The sequence below is a fragment of the Oryza glaberrima genome, chromosome 1 (assembly GCF_000147395.1).
Source record: "Oryza glaberrima chromosome 1, OglaRS2, whole genome shotgun sequence".
Classification (NCBI taxonomy): domain Eukaryota; kingdom Viridiplantae; phylum Streptophyta; class Magnoliopsida; order Poales; family Poaceae; genus Oryza; species Oryza glaberrima.
In genome coordinates, this window is record NC_068326.1 from 21,107,689 (window position 1) to 21,119,780 (window position 12,092).

The following is a 12,092-nucleotide window of genomic DNA, read 5'->3' on the forward strand; positions in this document are numbered from 1 at the left end:
AAGAGAGAGAAAAGCAACGGGCTATAGATCTGTAGCCAGTTGCAGCACGGACTCCAAGACGTAATGTGTGTATGACATGTGAGACTAGGTATCTATTATATTATTAAAGGAATAGAAAAAGAAGCCTTCACGTTCGCTCTCATGGCCTAAAAATTCTCACATTAATCAGAAAAAAGAAAAAACAGAGCCCATATAGAAATACAATTTAGAAATAGCTGAAATTCGGAATTAAAAAAATAAGGAATATTAGAAGAGGAGACTAGAGTCCATATAGAAATACAATTAAGAAATATCTTAAATTTGGAATTGAAAAATAAGGAATATTAGAAGAGGAGACTAGAGTCCATATAGAAATACAATTAGGAAATAACTGAAATTCGGAATTAAAAACAAGGAATATTAGAAGAGGAGACTAGAGTCCATATAGAAATACAATTAGGAAATAACTGAAATTCGGAATTAAAAATAAGGAATATTAGAAGTGGAGTATAGAGTCCATATAGAAATACAATTAGGAAATAACTGAAATCGGAATTAAAAATAAGGAATATTAGAAGTAGAGTATAGAGTCCATATAGAAATACAATTAAGAAAAAAAAAGAAATTCGGAATTAAAAAATAAGGAATATTAGAAGTAGAGTATAGAGTCCATATAGAAATACAATTAAGAAAAAAAAAGAAATTTGGAATTAAAAAATAAGGAATATTAGAAGTAGAGTATAAAGTCCATATAAGAATTTAAAACTAACTAAAATTTGGAATAAACATAATAAAATTAAAAGTAGAGTTTAGAGTCCGTATAAAAATACAATTTAAAAATAACTGAAATTCAAAATTAAGAAAAACATGGGAAGAAGTGTTTAAGGTCAATATAGGAATACAATTTAGAAGTAACTAAAATTCGAAATTAAAAATTAAAGAATATTAAAAGATGAGTTTAGAGTCTACACAGAAATACAATTATAAATAATAAAAATTAAGAAATAAAATTAAATAATATTGAAAGAAGAGCATAGAGTCTATATAGAAATACAATTTACAGAAAATTTAGAATTAAAAAAATAAATATTAAAAGACGAGTCTAGAGTCCATATAGGAATATATATAATTTATAATTTACTAAAATTTGATATTAAAATTAATTAATAACTAACATGTATATAAAATATAATATGAAAATTCAGAAATAAAATAAATAATATTGGAAGAAAAGCATAGAGTCTATATAGAAATACAATTTATAGAAAATTCGGAATTAAAAAAAAATATTAAAAGACGAGTCTAGGGTCCATATAGGAATATATATAATTTACAAATAACTAAAATTTGATATTAAAAATAATTAATAAATAACACGTATATAAAATATAATATGAATATTACACATTAGTAGCTTTGTAAAGTTATTGCAAAATTTAAAATTATGTTATCATTTTAATATATTTGAATAATATAATTAGAAAACATATATGATATTATATGAGAGAAAATATAATGATGCTAGCAGCGCAATCTGCGCGGGCCACCATGCTAGTTAATAGTATAGTAACCAACTATTGTATGAATTGGCAATTACATTGGGTATAGATGATTTGGAACTAGTAGTGGGCTATATTATTAAACTTGCTCTTATAAAACTCAACAGAAAGTAAGAAAATTGGGCCCACATGTCATCCTGTCGTCGCTTTTCAGGTTCCCCCATTTCGTCCTCATCTCCGCGTCTCTCGCCCTCTCTCTTCCTCGGCACCGGCCGGCTGGAGCGAGACGCCGCCAGCCGCCGGCAATGCCTACGCTGGTCGCCGCCGGCGGGATGAGAGCTACCGAGCGCGCCCGCCACCCGCGATCGAGCCACGGTCCCCGTCCGCACCTGGACCACATCATGGCTAGGGCGATGTGCGCCCACGCCATGGAGGAGTCGACGGACACCATGGAGGGCATCATGCGCGTCGTCCTCACCTGCCTCCCCACCCCGGCGCCCTTCTCCACATCCCACGGCTCCCTCTCTTCCTCGGCGGGCGGTGGCGGCGGCAGCGGCGGCGGCGGCGATGACCGCATCAGCCGCCTTCCGGGCGCGCTGCTCTCCAACATCGTGTCCCGCCTCCCGGCCAGGGACGCGGCGCGCACCGCCGTGCTCTCCACGCGCTGGCGCCGCGTCTGGGCGTCCACGCCGCTGGTCCTCGACGACGTCGACCTCCTCGACATCCCCGACGAGGACCTCCGGCGCGGCCACTCCCACCGCGTCGACCTGGCCGCCGCCGCCTCCCGCGTGACCCGCGTCCTCACCTCCCACCGGGGCCCCTACCTCTGCGTCCACCTCACCTGCTGCAACATGGCCACCCACTGGCCGATGCTCTCCTACTGGCTCAGCCTCCTCGCCGCCAATGGCGTCCAGGACCTCGTCTTCGCCAACCGCCCCTACCCGCTCGACCTGCCCCTCCCCGTCGATATCCTCCGCATCCCTTCCCTCCGCAGCCTCTACCTCGCGTTCTGGACCTTCCCGGGCATCCCCGGCGGCGCGCGCGGCCCCCACGTCTTCCCGCACCTCCGGGAGCTCGGCCTCTGCTTCATCAGCATCGACGCCCAGGACCTCGACGGCTTGCTCCAGTGCAGCCCCGTCCTGGAGACGCTCGCGCTCGTCTCCAACTCCTACTCCCCCGCTCACATCCGCGTGCGCAGCCGCACCCTCCGCTGCGTGCTCTTCTGGATGTCGCTGGCGCAGGAGATCGCCTTGGTCGTCGCCCCGCGCCTCGACCGCCTCATCCTGTGGAAGACGTTCATGGGTTTCCCCGGCGAAATCTTTTGCCGCACAAGGGTCAAGATTGGTTACGCCACAGAGCTGCGAGTCCTGGGCTACTTGGAACCAAGAATGCACGAGCTGGAGATCGGCAATACCACCATCGAGGTGTGTGAGCTTAGTGATCTGCTCCATCTCAATTTTATTTCATCAGCTCATATTTGCCAATAGCAATACATGGTGTCAAACTATGCAATTTCCTTTGCTGATCCATGGGCATATTGCAATCTTGATTTGTATTCTAGGCTGGAACAAAGATGAGTTCAGATAAAACGGTACCAAGTGTCAAAATCTTGGCCTTGAAGGTGCGATTTGGGATCCGCAATGAAGCCAAGTTGCTGCCCGTCTTTCTCAGATGCTTTCCCAATGTTGAGACATTACATGTCATGGTGAGATTCTACTCACTCTCATTTAGTTATTGTATAATGTCTGATTGCCCCCACTGCGTGAACAATCCGTGGTTACTATCGATATTGTTGATTCTCTATTTGTCTGTAGTCAGATGATGCTCATGATCCTACCGGCAAGCTCAATCTCAAGTTCTGGCATGACGTCGGCCCAATCGAGTGCCTGCACTCACACGTCAATAAGGTGGTGTTTCACATGTTCAGAGGGGAGCGGAGTGAGCTCGCGTTCCTCAAGTTCATCCTGGAGAGGGCCGAGGCATTGCAGAAGATTGTGGTTGTGTTGGCCAACAGAGACCAGGCCTGGGTGGACGAGATGCGCGCCAAGCTGAGGCCCCTGGCCATGGCGAAAAGGGCCAGCGAGAACCCTACGCTCTTGATCGTTGCGCTTGAAGGTGGTAGTGCTTGGTCCTTCCACAGAGCATCCGATCTCTCTGTGAATGACCCTTTTGACTACTGCTGAAGCTCAAGATGATCAGGTTTCAGTATGACAGTACCTACATGACAGCCAGTTAGCCATTTTCAGATGCTTGACAAATTTTGCACGACCTATATCAGCTCTGACAGGGATAAGCAGAATTTGCTGTCACAACTAGTAAGTCTTAACAAATACTATTTTATTCTTGGAGAATGGGAAGCTTCATGCTTCAGTAACTACATAATGCCAGATATTCTTTCAGATGATACAGTAGATAATAGGCATGTCTTATGTTTTACTAGCACAGACAATGTCAGCTCCCACAAGCATGAGCACATATTTGGCTGTAACAAGCATGAGTACAACTCTTAACTTGTGGTCTGTGGAAGTGAGATTTTTGTTGCCACACATGCCGGGTATAGGTGAAAGTTTGCAGAAACTACTCATATCAACACATATATTTGCAAGAGCTACTTTCGACCGTCGTGTCATGTATGCTCACAAACTGAATTGAAGCATTGTTGGTGCAACTTTGGTTATCTGCAAGGTTTAACTAACTGTTTGCTGCTATAGATGTGTGGTCCAATGGTTCATCTTTGATCAGAGTGCATTGTGTATGGCTGTGTGCTGTGCATGGGATCATATTGTCATAGCTGTTAACATGGTACAAATTACTCCTAGCATGTGAATAGAAACCATGTGTGTAGTCACTTGGATTGGTTGTCCACATTGGACTATCAGGCTGCCCTGGTGTTCGTGAAGTTGTAACCAAACGTAGGCACAAGCAGCTGCAGGGCTCCTGAGCAATTTGGCTGGATTATCTGATAGCAGATCAGGTTTTCTCAATGTTTTGTTTCCGGGGTGACATGTGTATATATCACTTTTGGTTCCGGGGTGATAGCAGAGCAGGATGCACACAATCATGAAGACTTATATGGCACTTGGTAACAAATGTACAATAATAGACGCTCAGAAGCTTCCTTTGCTCATCTGTATCTAAATTATCTGTCAGTTCTGGAGAACAATCAGAAAAAAAAGGTGTAGCTTCCTTTTGATCATTTGTATCCAAATTATCAGTCATTTTAGTGCACGAATCACTGTGCACGCACGTAAAAGCAAGTTTTTATAATAGAGGTGGCTGCTAGCTCTAATATTATCAATATTGTCTTTCTATAAATTAATAAGTACTTCCTCCGTTTCACAATGTAAGTCATTTTAGCATTTTCCACATTCATATTGATGTTAACGAATCTAGATAGATATATATGTCTAGATTCATTAACACCAATATAAATGTGGAAAATGCTAAAATGTCTTACATTGTGAAACGAAGGGAGTTCTAACATATAACACACAAACTCTTACATGAGAGGTGTAGATGTTACTATTCCCACATTTGTAGATGTTACTCTTACATGACTCTTCTTTTTCTCATTCTATATCATCAAATGCTTCTACATGGTGTTTATGGCCAAGTGCTCAGTACTTACTCTATACTTACTCTATAAAACCCTCCTCTGTGAGTCACAAGATAGCGACACGGCCCTCGCGTCGCCCTCGCGCGGCGGCTCGGGGGCGAAACCCTAGCCGCCGCCGCCCCTCCTCCTTCCTCCTCTGTGCTTCGCCGCCGCCGGAGCTCGTCGCCGGCAAAGCCGGGCGACGCGCTGGGATGGCGGCGGCGGGGCCATCCTCCTCGGCTCCATCTCGCCCCGGCGTGGGCGTGGCGACGATGGCGGTGGGACGGCGAGGTCGCGGCGACGGGGACGGCGCGGCGATGGCGCGACGGTGGGGCTCTCCACGGCGACGGCGGCGCGGCGGCGGGGCTTTCCGCGGCGGTCGGCTTCGGCTCCGGCGACGGGTGACGGAGTCACTAGATCCGGTTGCCCCTCTGGCCGGGGCGACCGGCGACGGGCTCGGTCGACGCCGATGCCGCTCGGGCGTAGGCGGATGGCCGGTGACGGGCTTCTCCGGCGTGGGCTCGTCGGCGACGACGGCATCGGGTCGGCGGTGGCTCGCATTCGTCGGCGGTGGCTCCAGTCCGGCTCTCGGTGGAGCGCGCTCCGGCGCCGGCTGCCGCTGACCTGGCCGGGGGCTGCCGATCTGCTGCGATTTTGCCGGCGACGGGGACGGCGCCTCCATCTCTCTCCTCCTTTTTCTCCAGATCCGGTTCCCCTCTTCTTTAGTTGTTCTTCTTCCAGTGCTCACCGGCGGTGCGGCGCCTGCTCCCCTCTTCTTAGGGGCTCCTCCCTTCTTAGGCTAGGCTGCTTCCAGTTGTTGCCGGGGAGCTCCTTGGTGCGGTAGGGGTGGCGTGCGGACGCTGGTCGTCGGCCGTGCCGTAGGTTTGCTGCAGTTGGGTTCCTGTATGTGAGGTGGTCTCTGGTCGAGCTGCAATGTGATTGACTGTTGAGGCAGAGTCGGAGCTGCTTGTCTTGCAAGCTCGGCAACGATGACCCTCAATAGACGTCCAGGCAACGCGATGAGGGTTTGGAGGTGGAGCATTTTGAGAGAGTCTCGGGTGAAAACTTTGCCTAGTGTTTTTGTAGGTTGATGATATCGACGCCTGTGGGTGCCGTTTCCTCCTTGGAGGTATCGTCATGATGACTCTCTCTCCCTTTAGGTGAAAATTGGGTTCCTTTTCGAACGGGCGTTGACAGTATTCTTGATGTTGTTCCCTTGTTGAAGGCTTCGCTCAGAAGGTTTCTGCTTCACTAGAGGATGTTTGGTGGTTCTGGAGACCTCGTGCATTATGTTGTCGAAGCTGCTTGCCTTTGGCAAGCTCGGCAACGATGACTTTTGTGAGGTCTCAATAGTTGCTTTCTTTTCCTTTTCTGTATAGGTTTTCGCCGGTTTCCCGTTTAATTAACCGTGCTTGTTCGGTTTTTGGGCCCGGTTTCCCTTATTAACTGGGCCAATTATCTTCTTCTATAAATTCCAGCAGGAGAAACTCCTGTCGTCGGTTCCTCGAAAAAAAAAATCCTCCTCTGTAAACCCTAGATTTTGAGTAGTCAGTACTCAAACAAGTTGTTTGCAAGAATAGTTAACTAGGATGGTTTAATTTTGGGATCAACAAAATATGTAGTACTGACTATTACCTCCGTTCTAAAATATAAATATTTTTAGCTATGAATTGGGACAACACAACGGACGTAGTACATGGTTAACGCCAAGACGAAGAACGTTCGTGGGCCCATACGCATCCGGCCCATGAGAGCCAAACCCTAGGCCCCCACTCGCGTAGCAGCCTGCCTACTTAACTAGTCGGCTTGGTTCTCTCACCGACTCGGAACTCGGAAGCCGAAGCTCGCGGCGGCCATGACGATGGACACGATCCTCCACTTGGTCTACTCCTCCCTCCCCGAAAATCCCGTCTCCCCCACCGCCACCCTCTCCGCCGCCTTCACTTCCTCCTCATCCGGCGGCGGCGGCGGTGGCGAGGATCGCATCAGCGCCCTCCCCGACGACCTCCTCCGCTACATCGTCTCCCGCCTCCCCACCAAGGACGCCGCCCGCACCACCACGCTCTCCTCCCGCTGGCGCGGAATCTGGCGCTCCACCCCTCTCGTCCTCATCGACGGCGACCTCTTCCCGCAGGGGCCGCACATCTCCGCCAGCGGCGGCGCGTCGTCCCCCAGCAGCATCAGGGACGCCGTCGCGAACGCCGTGACACGCGTCCTCGCCTCCCACCCGGGTCCCTTCCGCTTCGTCGGCGTCATCAACTTCTTCCTGGGCCAGCACGTCGACGCGCTCGCGGACTGGCTCCGCCTCCTCGCGGCCAAGGGCGTCGAGGACCTCGTGCTCGTCAACCGCCCGTGGCCGCTCGACGTGAGAATCCCGGACACCATCCTCCGCTGCGCCTCCCTCCGCCGCCTCTACCTGGGCGTCTTCCGCTTCCCGGACACCACCGGCCACCCACGCGGCCCCGACGTCTTCCCCCACCTCCAGGAGCTTGGCATCTGCCACACCATCATGGATGACGGGGACCTCGACCACGTGCTCGCCTGCTGCCCCGCGCTGGAGAAGCTCGCGCTCGTCGCTGGCTACGGCACCCCCTCGCGCGTCCGCGTCGAGAGCCGCCACAGCCTCCGGTGCGTTCTGCTCTGGTGGTCCATGATCGACGAGCTCGCCATCGTCGACGCCCCGTGTCTAGAGCGGCTCATCCTCTGGGGGACGTACCCCTGCGAGGAAGAACCCGTCAAGATCGAGATAGGCTACGCTCCGCAGCTCACCGTGCTCGGTTACTTGGACATGGGCATCCACGCGCTTCATATCGGCGGCATGATTATCAAGGTTCTTCACTGCTCATGATAATTGTTTCCTGCTGCAATTTCTTTGGATTGCTGGATAATTCTTGATGTGGAGGCCGGAGGGTTTTGTAATCACGCATTAATTGATTTGTATTTGCAGGCTGGGGTGACGGATGTGAGCCCGATGGCAAAAGTTCCTAGTGTGAAGATATTGGGCATAGATGTGAATTTTGAAGCCCGCAAGGAAATGGAGATTTTGCCCAGTTTCTTGAGATGCTTTCCCAATGTTGAGGCACTTCATATAAAGGTTGTTGATATGCATGATCAGTTCATCACTGTGTAACATCTGTAGCTGTACACGCTCCATCTTTGACTTAACCAGACACTTGCGTTTTGCAGTATAATGTGGATGAGTCCAATAGCGAGCTCAACTCCAAGTTCTGGCAGGAGGTTGGTCATATAGAATGCGTGGAGTCGAGCATCAAGAAGGTGGTGTTCGATCAGTTCAGAGGGGGTGCCAACGAGCTCGAATTCATCAAATTCATTCTGGAGAGGGCTCAAATGCTGGACAAGATGGTGTTTGTCGTGGATCCTGAGAATTCGGCTTTTGTGGATCAGGCCATGAGCATAATGAAGTCACTAGCTTCCACAGACTATACCAGTGCCAGTAAGAAGTGTTCACTGATGATGGTTGGATATAGAAAAGGTCCCCCCGCGTTCAGCTACATGAGAGCATCTGATCTTTCTCTGAGTGACCCATTCTTTGTTTCGAAGGATATACAAGTGACCGTTTAATTATGCAATTGAGATTTCCAAATGTCTGGATGCCATCTGATTTGACTATTGTTCATCGAAAGCTCTCTCTAGTGGTATCTGAAATCTGAATGCATGACTGCATGTCTGCATTTGCATGGCACTGTTTTGCATTGTTGGCATGCGACTATTTTGAAGGATGTTGAAGCATTCCACTAGCATGTGGGCTGAGTGTTAAAGTCAGCAGTAGCATTTCTTATGCCAAAAACTATCATTATATGAATGACAACTGTTGGTAATATATCTGCATTGCGTGTGATTTCCCTTGCTAGATTTTGCCTGATTTTGGTGGTATTGTTATTGCATTATTACACAATGTTTCTTCCATGTTTTTTCTTCCTGGTACAGGTGGTGCATAAGTACTGAAATGGGCAGTAGTCACTTTGTTTTATAATGATTTCACCACTTGAATTGCTATGCTACTAATTACTGCCTCGGAATTTTTCATCTGTTTTTTAGGTGCTCATGTGCTTGTTTACAATGCACATACCTGGAAACTGGGAAGACAATTATACCCCTTGAGTTCATTTTGCCCCTGTTGACTGTTTGTTCACATCTCTTTGAGAAATTTTGTTCAATACCCCACTGGATTGATGAGGATTAGGGATTAATAGTGGAGGTCCGTACTTTGTTGCGATAAACGATTGATAAAAGTGAAAATGACCCCGGGGGGGGGGGGGGGGGGGGGGGGGGACAGCGCTAGGCATTGGACTTCCGGTTTTTGGCAAACAAATCGTGAGTTGTTGCTTTCTGGCAGAAATTAACTGTTTTTAACAAGCGAATTATACTGTTTTTCATCAATCTTCAGAAATAACTGAGAAGCCATGTCGCAGATACTAGTATAATATAGCATTTGTAGTAGTACTATTTTAATCACAAGTCAAATAAACCAGATTTATCTGTACCATCGGCCTGAAATTTCTGTAAAATCTGTGCAATGTTTGGGTTCGAATGTAGTGGGTGGGTTTGGAGTTTGGACTGTTTAGCAGAGTGAGCACGCCTACGTGGCAGTTTGGCCGCATTGGCGATCTTTCCTCTCTTGTATACTACTGGTACCAAAAACCCTCGTTGCCTCGCCTCCTCGCCGTCCGGCCCACCAACCACCCCGGCGGCGGCCATGGATTACCGGGCGCTCATGACGATGGAGAAGGTCCTTGTTCAGATGGAGAAGGACGGCGTCGACTCGCGGATGCTGGACCTCGGCGCCGACTGCATGTGCAAACTCCTCGTGGCCTCCCTCCCCGACCCGCCCGTCTACCCCGACGCCCTCCTCTCGGCCAACGACGACGACTCGTCCGGCGACGGCACCGGTGCCGAGGACCGCATCGGCGCGCTCCCCGACGACCTCCTGGGCGGCGTCGTCTCCCGCCTCCCTATCAAGGACGCCGTGCGCACCGCCGCGCTGTCTTCACGGTGGCGCCGCATCTGGCTCTCCGCGCCGCTCGTCCTCGTGGACGGCCACCTCCTCCCGCCGGGCGAGGAGGCGGGCCAACTCCCGCTCGACGCCAGCGGCGCCGTCGCCGCCGCGGTGTCGCGCGTCCTCGAGGCCCACCCGGGCCCCTTCCGCTACGTCGAGCTCACCTCCAGCGCCATGGGGGCTCGCGCTCGCCGCGGCGACCTCGCGCGCTGGCTCCACCTCCTCGCCGTCAAGGGCGTCCGCGAGCTCGTCTTCGTGAACCGCCGCAGGCCCTTGGACGTCGCCCTCCCCGCCACGGTGTTCGCCCTCGCGCCCCTCAGCCGCCTCTACCTTGGCACCTGGAAGTTCCCGGACACCGCCGCCCTCCCGCGCGGCGCCGGCTTCCCCCACCTCCGGGAGCTCGGCCTCTACTGCGTCGCCATGGAGGACCGGGACCTCGACTTCGTCCTCGCCAACAGCCCCGTCCTGGAGTGCCTCGGCATCTACTACAGCCAGAGGCAGATTGTGCTCCTCCGCCTCGCCAGCCACAGCCTGCGGTGCGTGCAGATCTGCATGTGCATCGCGGAGGACATCGCCGTGGTGGACGCCCCGCGCCTGGAGCGGCTATTGATTTGGGATATGTTTGAGGATGACAACCATGCCACCAGATTGAGCATTGGCCATGCCCCCAATCTACAGTTGCTGGGATACTTGAGGCCAGGAATACATGTCCTGGAGAACGGCAACACCATCATCAAGGTGCACGCGCCTGCGGTTTTGATCCAATTCCGTTCAACAATCGTGAGTAGTAGGTCTAATTAAGATATCCTGATCAGTGATGTTTGATGCTTGCATTGCATAATTGCAGGCTGGGACAAAGGCGAGCCCAAGAACCATCATCCCAAGCATCAATGTATTGGCCTTGAAGGTGCGTTTTGAAGTCCGCAATGAAGCCAAGTTGCTGCCTAGCTTCCTGAGATGCTTTCCCAATGTCGAGAAGCTGCACGTCAAGGTGAATTTACCCTTTGATTCATTGGTTCGGCGCACATTTGCATCGTGTCGTTAACTTTTGATTGATTGCTGCTAGGATCATTTGTCCTTCGATAGCCTTGTCATCGCAGATGTGCAGCCAGATTGTTTATTCCTTTATCTAAGAAATACAAATTGATTGTCCATCACTATCTAGCTGAGCCACCAATCGATTTCTTTTGCAGTCCGAGAAATCAGATGAACCGGTTGGCAGGCTCAACCTCAAGTTCTGGCAGGAGGCTGGTCGCATAGAATGCTTGCAATCGTGCATCAAGTATGTGGTTTTCCATGGGTACCGAGGGGATCGTAGCGAGCTCACCTTCCTGAAGTACATCCTGGGAAGTGGACAGGTGCTGCAGGAGATGGTGATCGTGGTCGCGAATGGAATGTTCTCCACACAGGATGAGGTGGGCGAGAAACTGGTGAAGCCTCTGAGTTCTGTCAAGATGGCCAGTGGAGGCTGTAATATAACGGTCGTTGAGGGCACAGTTCATGATGAAGAAGATTCTTGTTGCCTCCGTGATGCGTTTGATTTTTCTATCGATGACCCCTTTGATCGCTACTTATAGGGAACTCAATGCTGCCTGTGTTTGATCGTCAAGTGGTTTCTGCATTGTGCACCCTAATTTGATTGTGCAGATACCTGCCAGTCAGATATTATATGATTCATGCAGTCACTCTGATAATCTCTGTATGTTTTCTTCTACTGCGTGTGCATTGTTTTTCTTTTTTCGCACAATTGGGCAGAGCTGTGTTGATTAGCTTGCCCATGCATTTTTGTGTTAATTGAATTGTGAATGTGTTAATATGTTATGACAGAAAAAAAATAGTGATACAAAGTTGCTATGGCAGTCTGATAATCTCAAAGTCTGATTTGTTCTACTGCATGACCGCAGGTGCATTTTTTTTGGGCATACTTATGCTACTTATGCAAAGCTGTGTTGATTACCTTGCCCACGCATTTTGGTGTTTCGTATTAACTGCATTGTGGTTT

General features: G+C 49.6%; 3 protein-coding genes across 4 annotated transcripts; all 3 read left to right on the forward strand.

Moving 5' to 3' along the window:
• Nucleotides 1-1,722: 1,722 nt before the first annotated feature.
• LOC127770072 (F-box/FBD/LRR-repeat protein At5g53840-like) lies at nucleotides 1,723-4,750 on the forward strand. 2 transcript variants are annotated; one of them, XM_052295744.1, is made up of 3 exons: nucleotides 1,723-2,902; nucleotides 3,040-3,183; nucleotides 3,293-4,750. In XM_052295744.1, the coding sequence occupies exons 1-3, from the start codon at nucleotides 1,784-1,786 to the stop codon at nucleotides 3,659-3,661; spliced, it is 1,632 nt and encodes a 543-aa protein (XP_052151704.1). In that variant the 5' UTR covers nucleotides 1,723-1,783; the 3' UTR covers nucleotides 3,662-4,750. The 2 variants fall into 2 exon arrangements, with proteins under 2 accessions (XP_052151704.1, XP_052151711.1); XM_052295751.1 differs by having other exon boundaries at nucleotides 3,297-3,670.
• Nucleotides 4,751-6,928: 2,178 nt separating this feature from the next.
• On the forward strand, nucleotides 6,929-8,946 carry LOC127759997 (F-box/FBD/LRR-repeat protein At5g22660-like). The gene is made up of 3 exons (XM_052284204.1): nucleotides 6,929-7,903; nucleotides 8,021-8,167; nucleotides 8,260-8,946. The coding sequence occupies exons 1-3, from the start codon at nucleotides 6,929-6,931 to the stop codon at nucleotides 8,653-8,655; spliced, it is 1,518 nt and encodes a 505-aa protein (XP_052140164.1). The 3' UTR covers nucleotides 8,656-8,946.
• An 823-nt stretch (nucleotides 8,947-9,769) lies between these two features.
• LOC127760127 (F-box/FBD/LRR-repeat protein At1g13570-like) lies at nucleotides 9,770-11,935 on the forward strand. The gene is made up of 3 exons (XM_052284341.1): nucleotides 9,770-10,828; nucleotides 10,938-11,081; nucleotides 11,284-11,935. Exons 1-3 carry the CDS (start codon nucleotides 9,791-9,793, stop codon nucleotides 11,665-11,667), a joined length of 1,566 nt encoding a protein of 521 aa, XP_052140301.1. The 5' UTR covers nucleotides 9,770-9,790; the 3' UTR covers nucleotides 11,668-11,935.
• Nucleotides 11,936-12,092: the final 157 nt, after the last annotated feature.

What these genes read in the sequence shown, in the direction of transcription:
- LOC127760127 (XM_052284341.1), top strand. Translation starts at nt 9,791, where the DNA reads ATGGATTACCGGGCGCTCATGACGATGGAGAAGGTCCTTGTTCAGATG. An exon ending in ACGGCAACACCATCATCAAG is followed by an intron (nt 10,829 to 10,937) that starts GTGCACGCGCCT and finishes GCATAATTGCAG; the next exon opens with GCTGGGACAAAGGCGAGCCC. An exon ending in TCGAGAAGCTGCACGTCAAG is followed by an intron (nt 11,082 to 11,283) that starts GTGAATTTACCC and finishes TTTCTTTTGCAG; the next exon opens with TCCGAGAAATCAGATGAACC.
- LOC127759997 (XM_052284204.1), top strand. Translation starts at nt 6,929, where the DNA reads ATGACGATGGACACGATCCTCCACTTGGTCTACTCCTCCCTCCCCGAA. An exon ending in TCGGCGGCATGATTATCAAG is followed by an intron (nt 7,904 to 8,020) that starts GTTCTTCACTGC and finishes TTGTATTTGCAG; the next exon opens with GCTGGGGTGACGGATGTGAG. An exon ending in TTGAGGCACTTCATATAAAG is followed by an intron (nt 8,168 to 8,259) that starts GTTGTTGATATG and finishes TGCGTTTTGCAG; the next exon opens with TATAATGTGGATGAGTCCAA.
- LOC127770072 (XM_052295744.1), top strand. Translation starts at nt 1,784, where the DNA reads ATGCCTACGCTGGTCGCCGCCGGCGGGATGAGAGCTACCGAGCGCGCC. An exon ending in TCGGCAATACCACCATCGAG is followed by an intron (nt 2,903 to 3,039) that starts GTGTGTGAGCTT and finishes TTTGTATTCTAG; the next exon opens with GCTGGAACAAAGATGAGTTC. An exon ending in TTGAGACATTACATGTCATG is followed by an intron (nt 3,184 to 3,292) that starts GTGAGATTCTAC and finishes ATTTGTCTGTAG; the next exon opens with TCAGATGATGCTCATGATCC.